Below are 12761 nucleotides of genomic sequence, written 5' to 3' on the forward strand. Positions count from 1 at the left end.
CTGTCAGGCCTTCTCCGTGCAGGGTTCCTGGGTCCCGGAGGGAAGGCACATCTCCCCGGGCAGCCACCGAGACACAAGGCCTTGGACAACGGCCTCGTGTCCTGTGAAAGCCTGTGGGCCTGAGCGAGCGACCGGACGCGAACACCACCGCTGGTCCTAGAACACAGGGCCCTGGCGTGCAGACAGGGAGCAGGACAGGGCTCATGCTCTCCTGCACACTTGAACTCCTGAATACCCATTCAGTGTGCCGACTGCCACTCGCTCCTGACTCCTCCCGCCCCTTCCACTTCCTCCCTGAAGAGCCCTCAGGGACAAGTCAGCAGCATCAGATTTTATTTGGGGAAACAGTGGCTGCAGTGTGCTCTGGTGGATGAGCGAGTGGGCAGCAGCGCGCCACCCTCACCGACCCCTGCAGCCAGTGGGCAGGGTGGCTTATGGAGCACCAGCCTCTTAGCTGCCACCCATCAGCAGAGACAGAATCTCCATGGACTAGCTGGCCAGGCCCCCAGGGTTCTATGTGCTGACAATAGGCTGGTGGTGCGTGCAGGCCCAGCAGTCTCTCTGCTCCCTGCAGGGACAGCGCAGGGGGGACCCGGCCCATGTCCTCTCGGAGCCCGGCCACCATCAGCTAATAACTCTCTGCACAGATGAGCGTCAGAAGCTGCGTCTCCGGCCGGATATTGGGTGCATTCAGTCGTGAAGCCAATGCCATGTTCAGCTCCCAGAGCTCGGCGCAGTCTGAGGACAACAGGGGAGGCGCCTCATTGCTCAGATGGCGGCATCCGACAGAGCACGCTCCTGTCCCCGGCCGCTCTGCAGGGCGTGGGGACAGCCAAGGACTCGCAGGTCCAGCGTGACAGTCGCTCATGTGTGGGCTGGCGCTTAGGAACCGGACCAATGCCTCTGGCTCGGACCTGGCGGTGCTGGCTCCCTGGGCAGCATGGCTCCTACTACTCAGGGGGTAGTTCAGGGACAAGCCCATCTCAGGGGCCAGAGAGCAGGCCGAGGGCGCGGGAAGCACCGGGAGCAGGCCGCCGGGGCCTTCGAGGTGGCCCGAGCCGAGTGGGAAGGTGCCACCTGTAGCTCCCACCGCAAAGAGCCACATGCTACCACCTGAACAGCTGGTGGCCCTGTGCCAGGCTGGCGGCCATGTGCTCGTCATGCAGCTCCTTGATGCGCAGCAGCAGCTCCTCCAGGTTCTCACCCGTGACCGCCGACAGGGCGATGGCCTTCCCGCCCAGGTGGGCCTGCAGCGTTGGCAGGTTGGCTCGCGCCTGAGGGAGGTCAATCTTATTGGCGACGACGGCGTGAGGCCGCTCAGACAGGCCTTGCTCGTACTTCTCCAGCTCGTACTTCAGGTCCTCGACTTGGGTCCAGGGCTCCGGCACCGCCAGGTCCACCACGAACAGGAGGAAGCCGCAGCGCTCGATGTGTCTGAGGAAGGCCAGCCCCAGGCCTCGGTTCTGGTGTGCGCCTCGGATGATGCCCGGCACGTCAGCCACTGCGGAGACAGAGCAGGGGGCCGGGCCACCTCCGGCCCGTTCCCCGAGGTCTAAGACTTTCCTTTCAAGGAACACCTTAAACCCAAGTCAATCGAGTTACTGTCTCAGTGACTCATCAGGCCAATTGCCACGAAGACATTTCAGCTTTGAGTTTCACAAGATGCTTGGAAATATTTGGGTGACAGGCACAGTGACAGATCCATCTAAGGAATATTTATTCACTGGAATTACACATTCCAGTCTTTCTGGCTTCAAAAATGATTTTAAAAGGAGGACCCAGCCCTCTGTAACCCATTAATAATTTGATTACTGATAGATCTGATCACAGAGTACCTGGCGAACGGAAAGTGCCATAGAAACAGAGCTACCTACCAGCGGGCTTGCTATTTTTAATGGGTACGTTATCTTCTGGGAAAAGTTTCCTTATCTCAGAACGGTAATGGGAAAGCTTTAAAATCACGGCAGGCTCCATGACTGGCACTGCTGAGTTCCCGAGAGGAAGGGGAGTAGAGGCAGCAGGAAGGAACAGCCTTCCCGGGTCAGAAATTTACATTCTAATTCCTGGTTGCACCCACAGACGTTGGCACGGGGTGGGAAGAAAGTTTCAACCCTAACATGGCCACAGAATCACAACTGTTAACTTAGGAAAGATGCTGCTGCTTTTCAGGCAGAAAGCTGCTTGCTAACGGTTCTGAATGACCCACCTCACAACCCCCACCTTCGGGAGGTCTACCTGCTACTTGCTGGTGGTCCTCATAGTGCACAATGCCCACGTGGGGGTTCAAGGTCGTGAACGGGTAGGCAGCCACGGCGGGCTTCGCGTTTGAAATGGCCCGGAGAAGCGAGGACTTGCCTGCGTTGGGGAATCCGACCTGCAAGACAGGGGGATGTGCTACCATTTCCTCCATCTGGGACAGACAGAGATCGGGGTGAGTCTCAGAACTGGGAACCACACAGGTGAGGGCCCAGCCCCTGTTCAAGGTCACAGGATGCCAAGTGGGGTGAGTTGCCCCACTTCTGCAGGCTGGTGGCATGCCCCATCCACTAGAAACCGCTTTTCCACAGCTCAGTGTGCAAAGCACCCCCTCCTCCCACTGGGCTCTCAGTGATACCCACCAGGCCAGCGTGGGCCATGGTCTTCAGCTCCAGGAAGAGTTCCCGCTCCTGCCCGGGCTCCCCGGAGGTGCAGGTGACGGGCGCGCGGTTGTCATTGGCCAGGAAAAAGCGGTTGCCCTTTCCTCCTGCGCCCCCCAGAGCAGCCACATACTCATCCCCGGGGTGTGAGAGGTCAGCCACAACTTCGTTTCCCTCCTTCACTAAAGTGCCCATGGGGACCTGAAAAATAACGCAGCGTTTGTGGGGAGCAGGAAGACAATGGCCAGACCAGGTGTTTTCTGTTTGGGAGGGGGTGCAGGGCAGGACCCAGAGAGGAGCCGCTCCAGAGCCACTGAGTTCCAGGAGAAAGGTCCCAGCCCTCCAAGGATTTCACGGGGCTGGTGACACCCCAGTGAACTGTGCACACAGCTTTTCAAACAGTGTTTCTAACCCATGAGGTGAGCTGAAGCAGCAGAAACGCTGAGCTAACGTGAGAACAGCAGTGTTCAGAGGGCCTGAGGGTGGGGACAGGGTGGCTCCTGGGCCAAGGTGAGACAGACAGGGGACCCTGTGGGTTCCCTTTTTGTAAAATGTAATGATTTTGAGACTTAAAAAAAAAAAAATTCCCACCAGAGGAGTGAGGATAGCTTTTCCATTGATTTTTAGAGAGTGGAAGGAACAGGGGGTAGAGGGGGAGAGAGGGGGTTGGCGGGGAGAGAGAGAGGAAGAGACAGAGAGACAGAGAAAGAGAAAGAGAAATATTGATGTGAGACAGACACACAGACATATAGATTGGTAGCCTCCTGCTCGAGCCCCAACTGGGGCTGGGGACTGAACCTGCAACCAAGGTACATGCCCTTGACCAGCAATCAAACCCGCAACCCTTCAGTCCGCAGGCCAACGCTCTAACCCCTGAGCAATCCTTCCAGGACGATTTTGTAACTTTTTGAACAGGTCATACAGCACATGGTATAAAAATCAGTACAAAGTTCAGGCTGGGGTTTGCTCTGTGGGAGGAGATGGCTCTGTGGTTCAGGCCACGGGCCCCTGTGGACCACAGCTTGGAACCTTGGGGCAGGGCATGCTCTGCAGCTGGGGCTTACCCGGACGTAGAGGAGAGCGCCATTTCGCCCGAAGCAGTTTTTACTGCCACCATCTTCTCCATCAAAGCCCTGGTACTGGGACAGGACTGAGGACAGTGACTTGAGTTGTCGGTCGACTAAAAGAGAAAACCTACATGTTCCTTTGTGTTAAAAACAAAATCGGGCCCTAGCTGGTTTGGCTCAGTAGATGGAGTGTTGGCCTGCGGACCAAAGGGCCCCGGGTTCAATTCCAGCAAGAGCTCGTATCTCGGTTGCTGGCTCCTCACCCACCGGGCCCTGATTGGGGCTTGTGCAGCAGGCAACCAATCGATGTGTGTCTCTCACGTCAATATTTCTGTCTTTCCCTCTCTTCCACTCTCTCTAAAAATCAATGGAAAATTATCCTCGGGTGAGGATTAAAAAATAATAATAACTAAAAATAAGCCCTAGCTGGTTTGGTTCAGTGGACAGAGCATCAGCCTGCGGACTGAAGGGTCCCAGGTTCGATTCCAGTCAAGGGCACATGCCCGAGTCGCAGGCTCGATCCCCAGTAGGGGTTGTGCAGGAGGCAGCTGATCCATAATTCTCTCTCATCATTTATGTTTCTCTCTCTCCCTCTCTGAAATCAATAAAAATATATTTTCAAAAACAAAACAAAAAACTAAAAATAAAGTCTCCATAACAATAGTGCCAACAATAAAAATAAAATACAAGTCTACTTTAAAAAAAATCGGCTGCATATTGTTAACTTTCTTTTGTCTAGTTCAGGAACATTAGGAATGCACATGGAAACAGAACAAAGCCATAGCAGAAGTTACTAAAGTAGCAAAGTGATATTTTAAAAAGCTATAAATTCTTGACCTTCTTTCAAAAAAATAGTACAATTTCTGAAAAATTCAACATTACCTATAATGTTATCAATTTTTAAATAGCTACATTTTATTAGTTGCGAATGTTTCCAATTTAAAAGTAGTTACATTTTATTGTTCAGATTATTTACCAAGTTTCCAGTTTACTAGCATCTGTGCTCAAAAGGTGCTGAGTAATCAATACCCTCCCAGCACTTGCCTAGATGGTAACATACATTTACCCTCTGACTATCTTACTATAACGTTAGATTTCCTGATAGTGAGATATCTCTGTGTACCTGAAATTCTTTTTAAACCCCACTATCCAAGTTGGGTTTTGGTGCATTTTTTAAATGTAAACATTCACATAATTTTACAAAAATGATGTCCATACATCAACTTTTGAATTCAAATTCCTGTCAGGATGAGAAGGTGGAAACTTTCTGCCCCAACATGTGCAGACACAGCGGTCCTGCCCAAGCTGCCCCTCAGAGCACCTGCCTTTCAGGATGATGTGGCCACCGTTGCCTCCGTCGCCACCATCGGGACCCCCAAACTCCTTCCGGGGCTCACTGTGGAAGCAGCTCACCCCGTCGCCTCCGTGTCCCCCTCGGACAAGCACCCGGCGATGGTCCACAAAATGCCTTTTCTGCAGAGAGCACAGATCCGGTTCGTCACGAATGCTGCAATCCTCTAACCAAGCAGCCCCTGGGGCACCTCTCCTACCTACGTGGGCTTTAAAATTAGAGGTCAATGATGCTACTATCACTAACCTCTCCTAAAATGCAAATATAAGAAACAGTTCCCGGCAGACGTGCGAAGTGGCCGGTAAGGAAAACACATTCAATGTCAGACTCAATGTGCCCAACTTGAGGAAACAGGATTGTTTAGAAAATATTCCTGAAACAAAGTGTCGTCTCAGCTTCTGCACACAGAAACACATCGCTAAGGGCATCTTCTTGGCCTGACTGGACAGGGCTCCTTTGCAAACTCAGCGATGCAGGGCGCTCCTGTGGGAGGGTGCGCTCTCTCCAGGTCTCTCCAGTGCCAGCTAAAGAACTGAAACCAGGCAGGTGATGTGGAATAGCTATTGGCTCCAACAACAAGCTCAGCTACCCGAGAAGCCAGGGCGAGGCACCAAGATGCCACCCGGCAGGCCGTCCTGTCCTGGGAGTCCACCTGCTTTCTGCGCTGTGTGCACAGACAGATTGGCCAGCACCCGGCCCTCCACCAGACCCAGGGCATCTGCCCCTCCACCTGATACACAGATTGTTTTTTTAAGAAAACACAAATATTTTCAGATTTTTTGGCACCACCACATGGAAAAAACATGAATTACTATTTTAAAAACTTAGCGTATAATTTTGCTGTATGCCAACATCAAAATCCATCCAATGGATGCCCAGCTGGTGTGGCTCAGTGGTTGAGTATCGACCTATGAACCAGGAGGTCATGGTTCAACTCCCAGTCAGGGCACATGCCCGTGTTGTGGGCTCTATCTCCAGTGGGGGGCGTGCAGGAGGCAGCCAATCAACGATTCTCTCTCATCACTGATGTTTCCATCTCTCTCCCTCTCCCTTCCTCTCTGACATCAATAAAAATATGCAACCAGCACGTGGAGGTGAAGCCCGGCTCCATTTCCCCGCTGGGCAAAGACAGTGCTACGGTCACGGCTCTGAGCACCGGCGCTTCTCCAAGGAAGTTCTGCTGACCTGGAGCCCGCCTAGGAGGAAACGAGGTGGGGCTTTCTTGAATTAAAGTAAAGCCCACTCCTGTTCGTTTTTCCTCGTTCATGTTTTACATAAGTTTCATTTCGTCATTTTCAAGTGCTACCTGTGTCCCTTCAATCAGATCATCAGGACAGATGGAGACACGACAACGAGAACTCACAACGCCTGTGAGAGGGAAGCTTCGGATAAGTTCCTTCCCGGTCAGAAGTCTCACCAGTTTTTTCTCGGAGAGCAGTTTCTTTCTGGAGGGTTCCTTGGCGCAGTCCGCAGAGCTGAGCGAGAGCAGCCGGGGGGCAGTGTGCTGCAGGAGGAGCCGGCCCAGGGCGGCCTGTGGGGCCAGAGTCCAGCGCCCCAGGCCCTCCAACACGCTCCGTGGTCCTGCAGAGAACAGCCTCCCAGACATCATGGCTCCCTAACAAAAGTCAAATTGGCTAAATAAGGTCCCTGGTTTACACGTGAACTTCAAACAAACTAAAATCTCATGCATGTTTTTGGAACAAATAAGTAAACAGCGGGCTATGACTTTCTCCCCTCACTTGCCATGCTGGACCCTGAGTCACGAGGAGTCATGTGACCCATTGGCCTACATGCTACCTGGGGCCAGGTTTGTGTACACAGGGTTTGTCATCAAACCTCTCTCAACCCTGGAAACACTCCCCCATCGAATGCAGTATCTGCTAATGAAACTATGACAGGAAATCCGAGCCTAAAATAAAAATTCCTGAAAAAATTAAAGCACCCATTTACGCAAATGCTGCGCTATTATCTTGTGCAGCTTAAATGTCAAACTGGAAATGAAATAGCTCTTCTAACTAAGCCAATAGGTAGAAGAAGTCAAAATCAAAATATTTTGACCCGAGTCATCATCCAAAGTTTATGGGATGCAGGTAATGTAGTGCTCAGAGGGGAACTTACAGTTGTCCCTCCTCCCCATCCATGGGGACACAGGCCAAGACCTGATCCTTGGATAGTACCAAACCCTATAGATACTATGTTTCTTCCTATATATACATACATACATACCTATGATAAAGTTCAATTACTAAGTTAGACACAGTATGGGATTACCAACAATAATGATAAAATAAAGCCATTGTAACAAAATGCTGTAATAAGGTCATGTGATGTGGTGTCTGGTGGTGTCTCTGTCTCTGTTATAACCAAGGCGGCTACTAAGTGACTAATGGGAAGTGTGGAGCTAGAAAAAGGGGCGGGACAGAAAGAAACAACAGCAAAAAATTTCATCACGCTGCTCAGAACAGGGTGCAATTTAAAACTTATGAATTGTTTGTTTCTGAAATTTCCATTTAACATTTCTTTTTAAAAAATATATTTTTATTAATTTCAGAGAGAAAGGGGGAGAGGGAGATAGAAACATCAATGATGAGAACCACCGATCAGCTGTCTCCCAGGTCGACGCCCAATCACTGAGCCACACTGTCCAGGCAGCATTTAAAAAAAAAGAGAGAGAACCAACTCTATTTTTAAACAATATGTTTTTATTGATTTTTAGAGAGAGATGGATAGAGAGATAGAAACATCGATGAGACAGAAACATCATGGATTGGCTGCCTTGTGCACACCCCATACAGGGGATCAAGTCCATAACCCGGGCATGTGTCTGGACCAGGAGTGGAACCAATGACCTCTTGGTTCCTGGGATGATGCTTATCCACTGAGCAACACTGACCAGGCCTCCATTTAACATTTCTGAATGTCAGCTGACCTGGGGTAGCTGAGACCTCGGAAAGTGAAACTGGGTAAGTGGGCGGCCACCATAGCTGTAAGTGCTTCTCTTAGTAATGAAGAAAGGGCTAACAAGAGTGATGTGAGGTTCCAAGTCCAGAAACCAGAAAGAGAAAAGCAAAATAAACAGAAGGAAAGAAATAATAAAGACCAGAAACAAATGAAACAGAAAACCGACAACGGAAAACGTACGGCAGCCCTGCCTGGCCTGCTGAACACACACATGGAAAACCACCTGGGAGAAGATGGTCATGTGGTAAGGGAGGCAGGGACTAGAGCAGTTCAGCTGAGACAAGGAGCACCAGGCATGGCTGCTGCCACCCGGGACAAGGCTCTACCCAGAGTCTTAAAGGGAGCACGGCCCTGCTGACACCTTGACTTTGGACTCCTGGCATCCAGACTATGAGAGAACCAACGTCTGGTTCTTGGTTACGGCGGCCCTATGACACTAAGACTGATGCCCAGCTCCACAGCTGACGGGATGATTTCCTTGTACTTCCGTTCTTTGCAAAATGGGGATCATAACTGGTACTTAACCTTGTAGGATTGTGAGGATTAAATGAATTAATGGTGTGAAACCTAATCTTCTATAATAATAAAAGCATAATATGCTAATTAGACTGGATGTCCTTCCAGGCGACCTGCCCAACGAAGCAGGGGCTGCGAGGGAAGCCTGGGTCCCAGGTGCCTGCTGGCAACCAGAGGGAAGCCCAGGTCGGGTCCTGGGTGCTGGAGGGAAGGTGGTGCTGGGAGCCGGGGGAAGGAAGGCTTACTCTTGCACAAATTTCGTGCATCGGGCCTCTAGTAACAATAAACACTAGCCCTAGGTGGTTTGGCTCAGTGGATAGAGCTTCGGCTGGCAGACTGAAGGGTCCCAGGTTCAATTTCTGTTCAGGGCACATGCCCAGGTTGCAGACTCCATCCCCAGTAGGGGTTATGCAGGAGGCAGCTAATCAATGATTCTTTCTTATCATTGATGTTTCTATGTCTCTCTCCCTCTTCCTTCCTCTCTAAAATCAATAAAAATACATATTTTTAAAAAATCAATGGAAAAATATCCTTGGATGAGGATTAACACACACACACTAAAATAAACAATAAAAATAAATAAATAAAATATAAGCAGAGTGGACAAACCCCACACGCCAGGGGGATCAAGGAAGTAAGAGGACAAAAACCACATGGCCAGGAACATAAAAAGTGTCACCCGAGCCCTGGCCGGTGTGGCTAACTGATTAGGGCATCGGCCTGCGCAACGAAGGTTCTCAGGTTTGATTCCTGGTCAAAGGCAGGGCACATACCTGGGTTGCAGGTTTGATCTCCTGCAGAGGCAACCAATCGGTGTGTCTCTCTCACACTGATGTTTTTCTTTCTCTCTCCCTCCTCCCTACCCCCTCCCTTCCACTCTCTCTAAAAATCAATGGAAAAAATAATATCTTCGGGTGAGGATTAACAAACAACAACAGGCATCAAAGGGCAAGAGAACACCAAGGAACCACTTGTGCCTCAAACTCAGCAAGTTCCTGAAAGATGCACCTTACCACAAAGACACAAGAAGAAATAAAGACAAAACAAAAAACCCACAAAGAAAACGGAGAACAGAAAATGTCAATTACCGGTAACTACTAAAGGAGTTGAATTTGTTATTAAAGAACATTCTCCATAACAAAACTCCAGACTCAGGCAGCTTTCCCGGTAAATTCCATCAAACATCCCAGAAGTAGTAACAGCAATCTCACATGAACCTTCTCAGGAAACAGAAGAGTGAGACTACACCCAAATCATGGCCTGAGGCCAGAGAAGCCCCAGTACCCAGATCTGACATGACAGAAAGGAAATGATCATGAACAGAGGCAAACAATCCCGACAACGTTGTGTCCAGCTGCGACCTGCACATCAATCAATTGTATTCTTATATACAAGCGGAAACACTAGTTACAAAAAGTTCCGGACATAAGTTCAATGATAAACATTCAAAACCCCTGCCTCAATATCTGCAGGATTCTATCCTTGGCACCTTTCAAGAATTAGGCCATCTAGTCCTCATAACAATTCTGTAAAGAAAAGGAGGAGACCGAGACAAAGTAAAATGACCTACCCCAGGCCATAGTGCTGTGAGCTGGGACAGGCACAAGTGGAGTTGAAAACAGGTTGTTAAAGGAAAATTAACAACTCACTGACCACCAACCCTGCATGCAGCTAAGCCCGCTGGCAAGCGATGCCACCTGTGCCGAGGTGGCAGACACCAGGCTTCCCCGCCCTGGCGACATGGAACCTGAGATGGATGCAGAGAAGGTGAAGTGTGGCAAAGCCAACCAGAAACCTGGCCGCCCAGCCTGGCCTAATTTGGAGTACATCCCCCTTCAGCCTTTCGATTTTCGTTTGGAAAACCCCCTGAACCAGTACCTGCCAGGTGAGCCATTCAGCTGTGTCTCACACTGTTACTTGGTCTTCCTTTTCCTTCTATGCTGTACCTGTGCTATCCAGTAAGCTACCCATTGGCCACATGTGGCTACTAAGTTTAAATCAATTAAAAAAATTGAAAATGTAAATACTCAGTCATTCAAGCCACATTCCAAGCACTCATAGCCACGTGTGGCCGGTGGGCGCCAAACTGGACAGCACAGATGGGAATGTGTCCGCCTCAACACGTTTACCGGGCCAGGTGAGCGGAGTACAAAAGATGAGACTGTGCGTACAAAAGCCCTGATCCAAGTTGGACGAACTGATTCCAGGATGGGGCTTTAGAAAGACTAGAGAGCCCAGCCGATGTGGCTCAGTGACTGTCCACCCATGACCATTCCTGGTCAGGGCACAGCCCCGGGTTGCAGGCTCAAGCCCAGTAAAGGGTGTGCAGGAGGCAGCTGGTTCTCTCTCATCATTGATGTTTCTTTCTATCCCTTGCTCCCTCCCTTCCTCTCTCTGAAATGAAGAAAACCTTTTCTTTTTTTAAAAAGGAAGACTGGGAAGTCACTCAGCAAGGGCTACGCTTCAGATATAGCTACTTTGTTCCCTAAAGTGTGAAGTTCAGTTCTACTGGGCCATGGGAACCTCTGCTAAACCTTGTACGGAAATTTTCATATTTATTCCTTACAATAACTGTATGAGCAGGTACCCTGTTTGCTTTTCCAGACCCACTTTCCATCCTGCTGCTTCAGGGCCCTGCCCTTGGCTACCCTGGTCTCTGGCAGAGGCTGGAGGGAGGAGCAGGAGGCCAGGAGGGTGACTTCCCTGCCCCCCCTCAATCCCTAGACTGCACTGCTGTCTCCGGTAACTGCCCCTCCCCTTCTGCCTTGGTGTCTAGGGGTGGGAGCAACTCCAATGTCACTGCTCCAGGTTAAAACACCACTTCTACCGTTTCCCTACTCTCCCTTTATTTATTTTTTAAAAAGTATATATTTTATTGTTTTTTTTACAGAGAGGAAGAGAGAGGGATCGTTAGAAACATCGATGAGAGAGAAACATCGATCAGCTGCCTCCTGCACACTCCCCACTGGGTTTGTGCCTGCAACCAAGGTACATGCCCTTGACCAGAATCGAACCTGGGACCCTTGAGTTCGCAGGCCGACGCTCTATCCACTGAGCCACACCGGTCAGGGCCCTACTCTCCCTTTAGAAACCTTCTTAAATTATCCTATGTGATGGGGCCATGATTCCTGAGCTTACATTTTTAATGCCAGTTTTAAAGCAGGAGAGGCTGGGGCTCGGACGTGAAGCGACTTGCCCAAAGTCAGTGTCCTCTGGCCTCACCGGCAGGGTGCAGGGCCTGTAGTCACAGCAGGAATCTTCGAAGTGAACTATGCACACAACCATTTCCCAAGGATAACTTCAAAGGAACCAGTGTTCCGCTTCTTAACTTTTGCTATGTTCTCTTTGCTTAATCTGAGCGCACACTTGCATTTAGAAGCATCGCGTTCTGCCTCCCCTTCCTCCTTTCCGCGGGGTCCTCTCCTTCACAAAACACAGGCGCCTGCCTCTGGAACGCCCCATCCTCGCCTGCCGACGGTGTGCGCACGAGACCTCTGCCCTCGGCCAGAGTGGAACTAATACACTCGCCTCCCTCTGCACAGGGCGGCCGTGGGAGGCGAATTCACTGGAAACCCACCCATCGGCGAGCTGCACTTGCAGTAACTAATGAAATGCTTATAAAAACCGGTGTGTGCTGACGTTGTTCTGTGCCACAAACAATCACAAAGAAGCATCCAGAAGACAATGTTTAGTATTTAGGTCCGTGCGCCAAAGGAAATATCGGAGCTCCTTAAATTGGGTGCATGATCGCGGGGACGAGAGGAGCTGGCAGCCGTTCGCAGGCCCCGCTGGAGGGTCGCTCGTGCGCAAGTGCGCATGCCGGATCCCGGCCGCTTCCCCGGTGCCCGCGCTCACGCCCGCGGCGACTGTCCCGACGCGGGTGGAGGGTCGCCTGGTCGGCGCCGCTGTGCCGCTTACGGCCTCCTCCCTCCTCCCGGCGCCCCGCCTGGGCCTCCCGAGGCAGCGGCCTCCTCGCCCGCACTCACCTACTCAGAAGGGCTCGTCACTTCCGGGGCCGCTGCCGCGGCGAATTCCTTCCGGGGGCCGGCCTGGACTGCGCACGCGCAGCGCCTCCCCGCGCGCAGTCCGCCGGCGCGGGGCGGGTTCCCTCCAGCCTCCGAGCACCTTCTCTGGACCCCGCCTCGACCAGCCTGTCTCTACGTGCTTCTCCGTCGTCTTCGATCAGGGTGTGGTCTCAGGTGGCCTCAGCGGCCCCTCCCCATCGCATAC

General features: G+C 51.2%; 1 protein-coding gene across 3 annotated transcripts; it reads right to left on the reverse strand.

Annotated features, from left to right (window-relative positions):
- Nucleotides 1–344: 344 nt before the first annotated feature.
- MTG2 (mitochondrial ribosome associated GTPase 2) lies at nt 345–12609 on the reverse strand. Of its 3 annotated transcripts, none has more exons than XM_079784379.1 (7): nt 12518–12609; nt 6472–6669; nt 5029–5176; nt 3701–3816; nt 2619–2837; nt 2236–2374; nt 345–1501 (listed from the first exon to the last, which is right to left on the reverse strand). In XM_079784379.1, exons 2-7 carry the CDS (start codon nt 6661–6663, stop codon nt 1107–1109), a joined length of 1209 nt encoding a protein of 402 aa, XP_079640505.1. In that variant the 5' UTR covers nt 6664–6669; nt 12518–12609; the 3' UTR covers nt 345–1106. The 3 variants fall into 3 exon arrangements, with proteins under 3 accessions (XP_079640505.1, XP_079640504.1, XP_079640506.1); XM_079784378.1 differs by lacking the exon at nt 12518–12609 and adding an exon at nt 11670–12504; XM_079784380.1 differs by lacking the exons at nt 6472–6669; nt 12518–12609 and adding an exon at nt 11670–12504.
- Nucleotides 12610–12761: the final 152 nt, after the last annotated feature.

This window comes from Cnephaeus nilssonii, assembly GCF_951640355.1.
Source record: "Cnephaeus nilssonii genome assembly, chromosome: 11".
NCBI lineage: Eukaryota > Metazoa > Chordata > Mammalia > Chiroptera > Vespertilionidae > Cnephaeus > Cnephaeus nilssonii.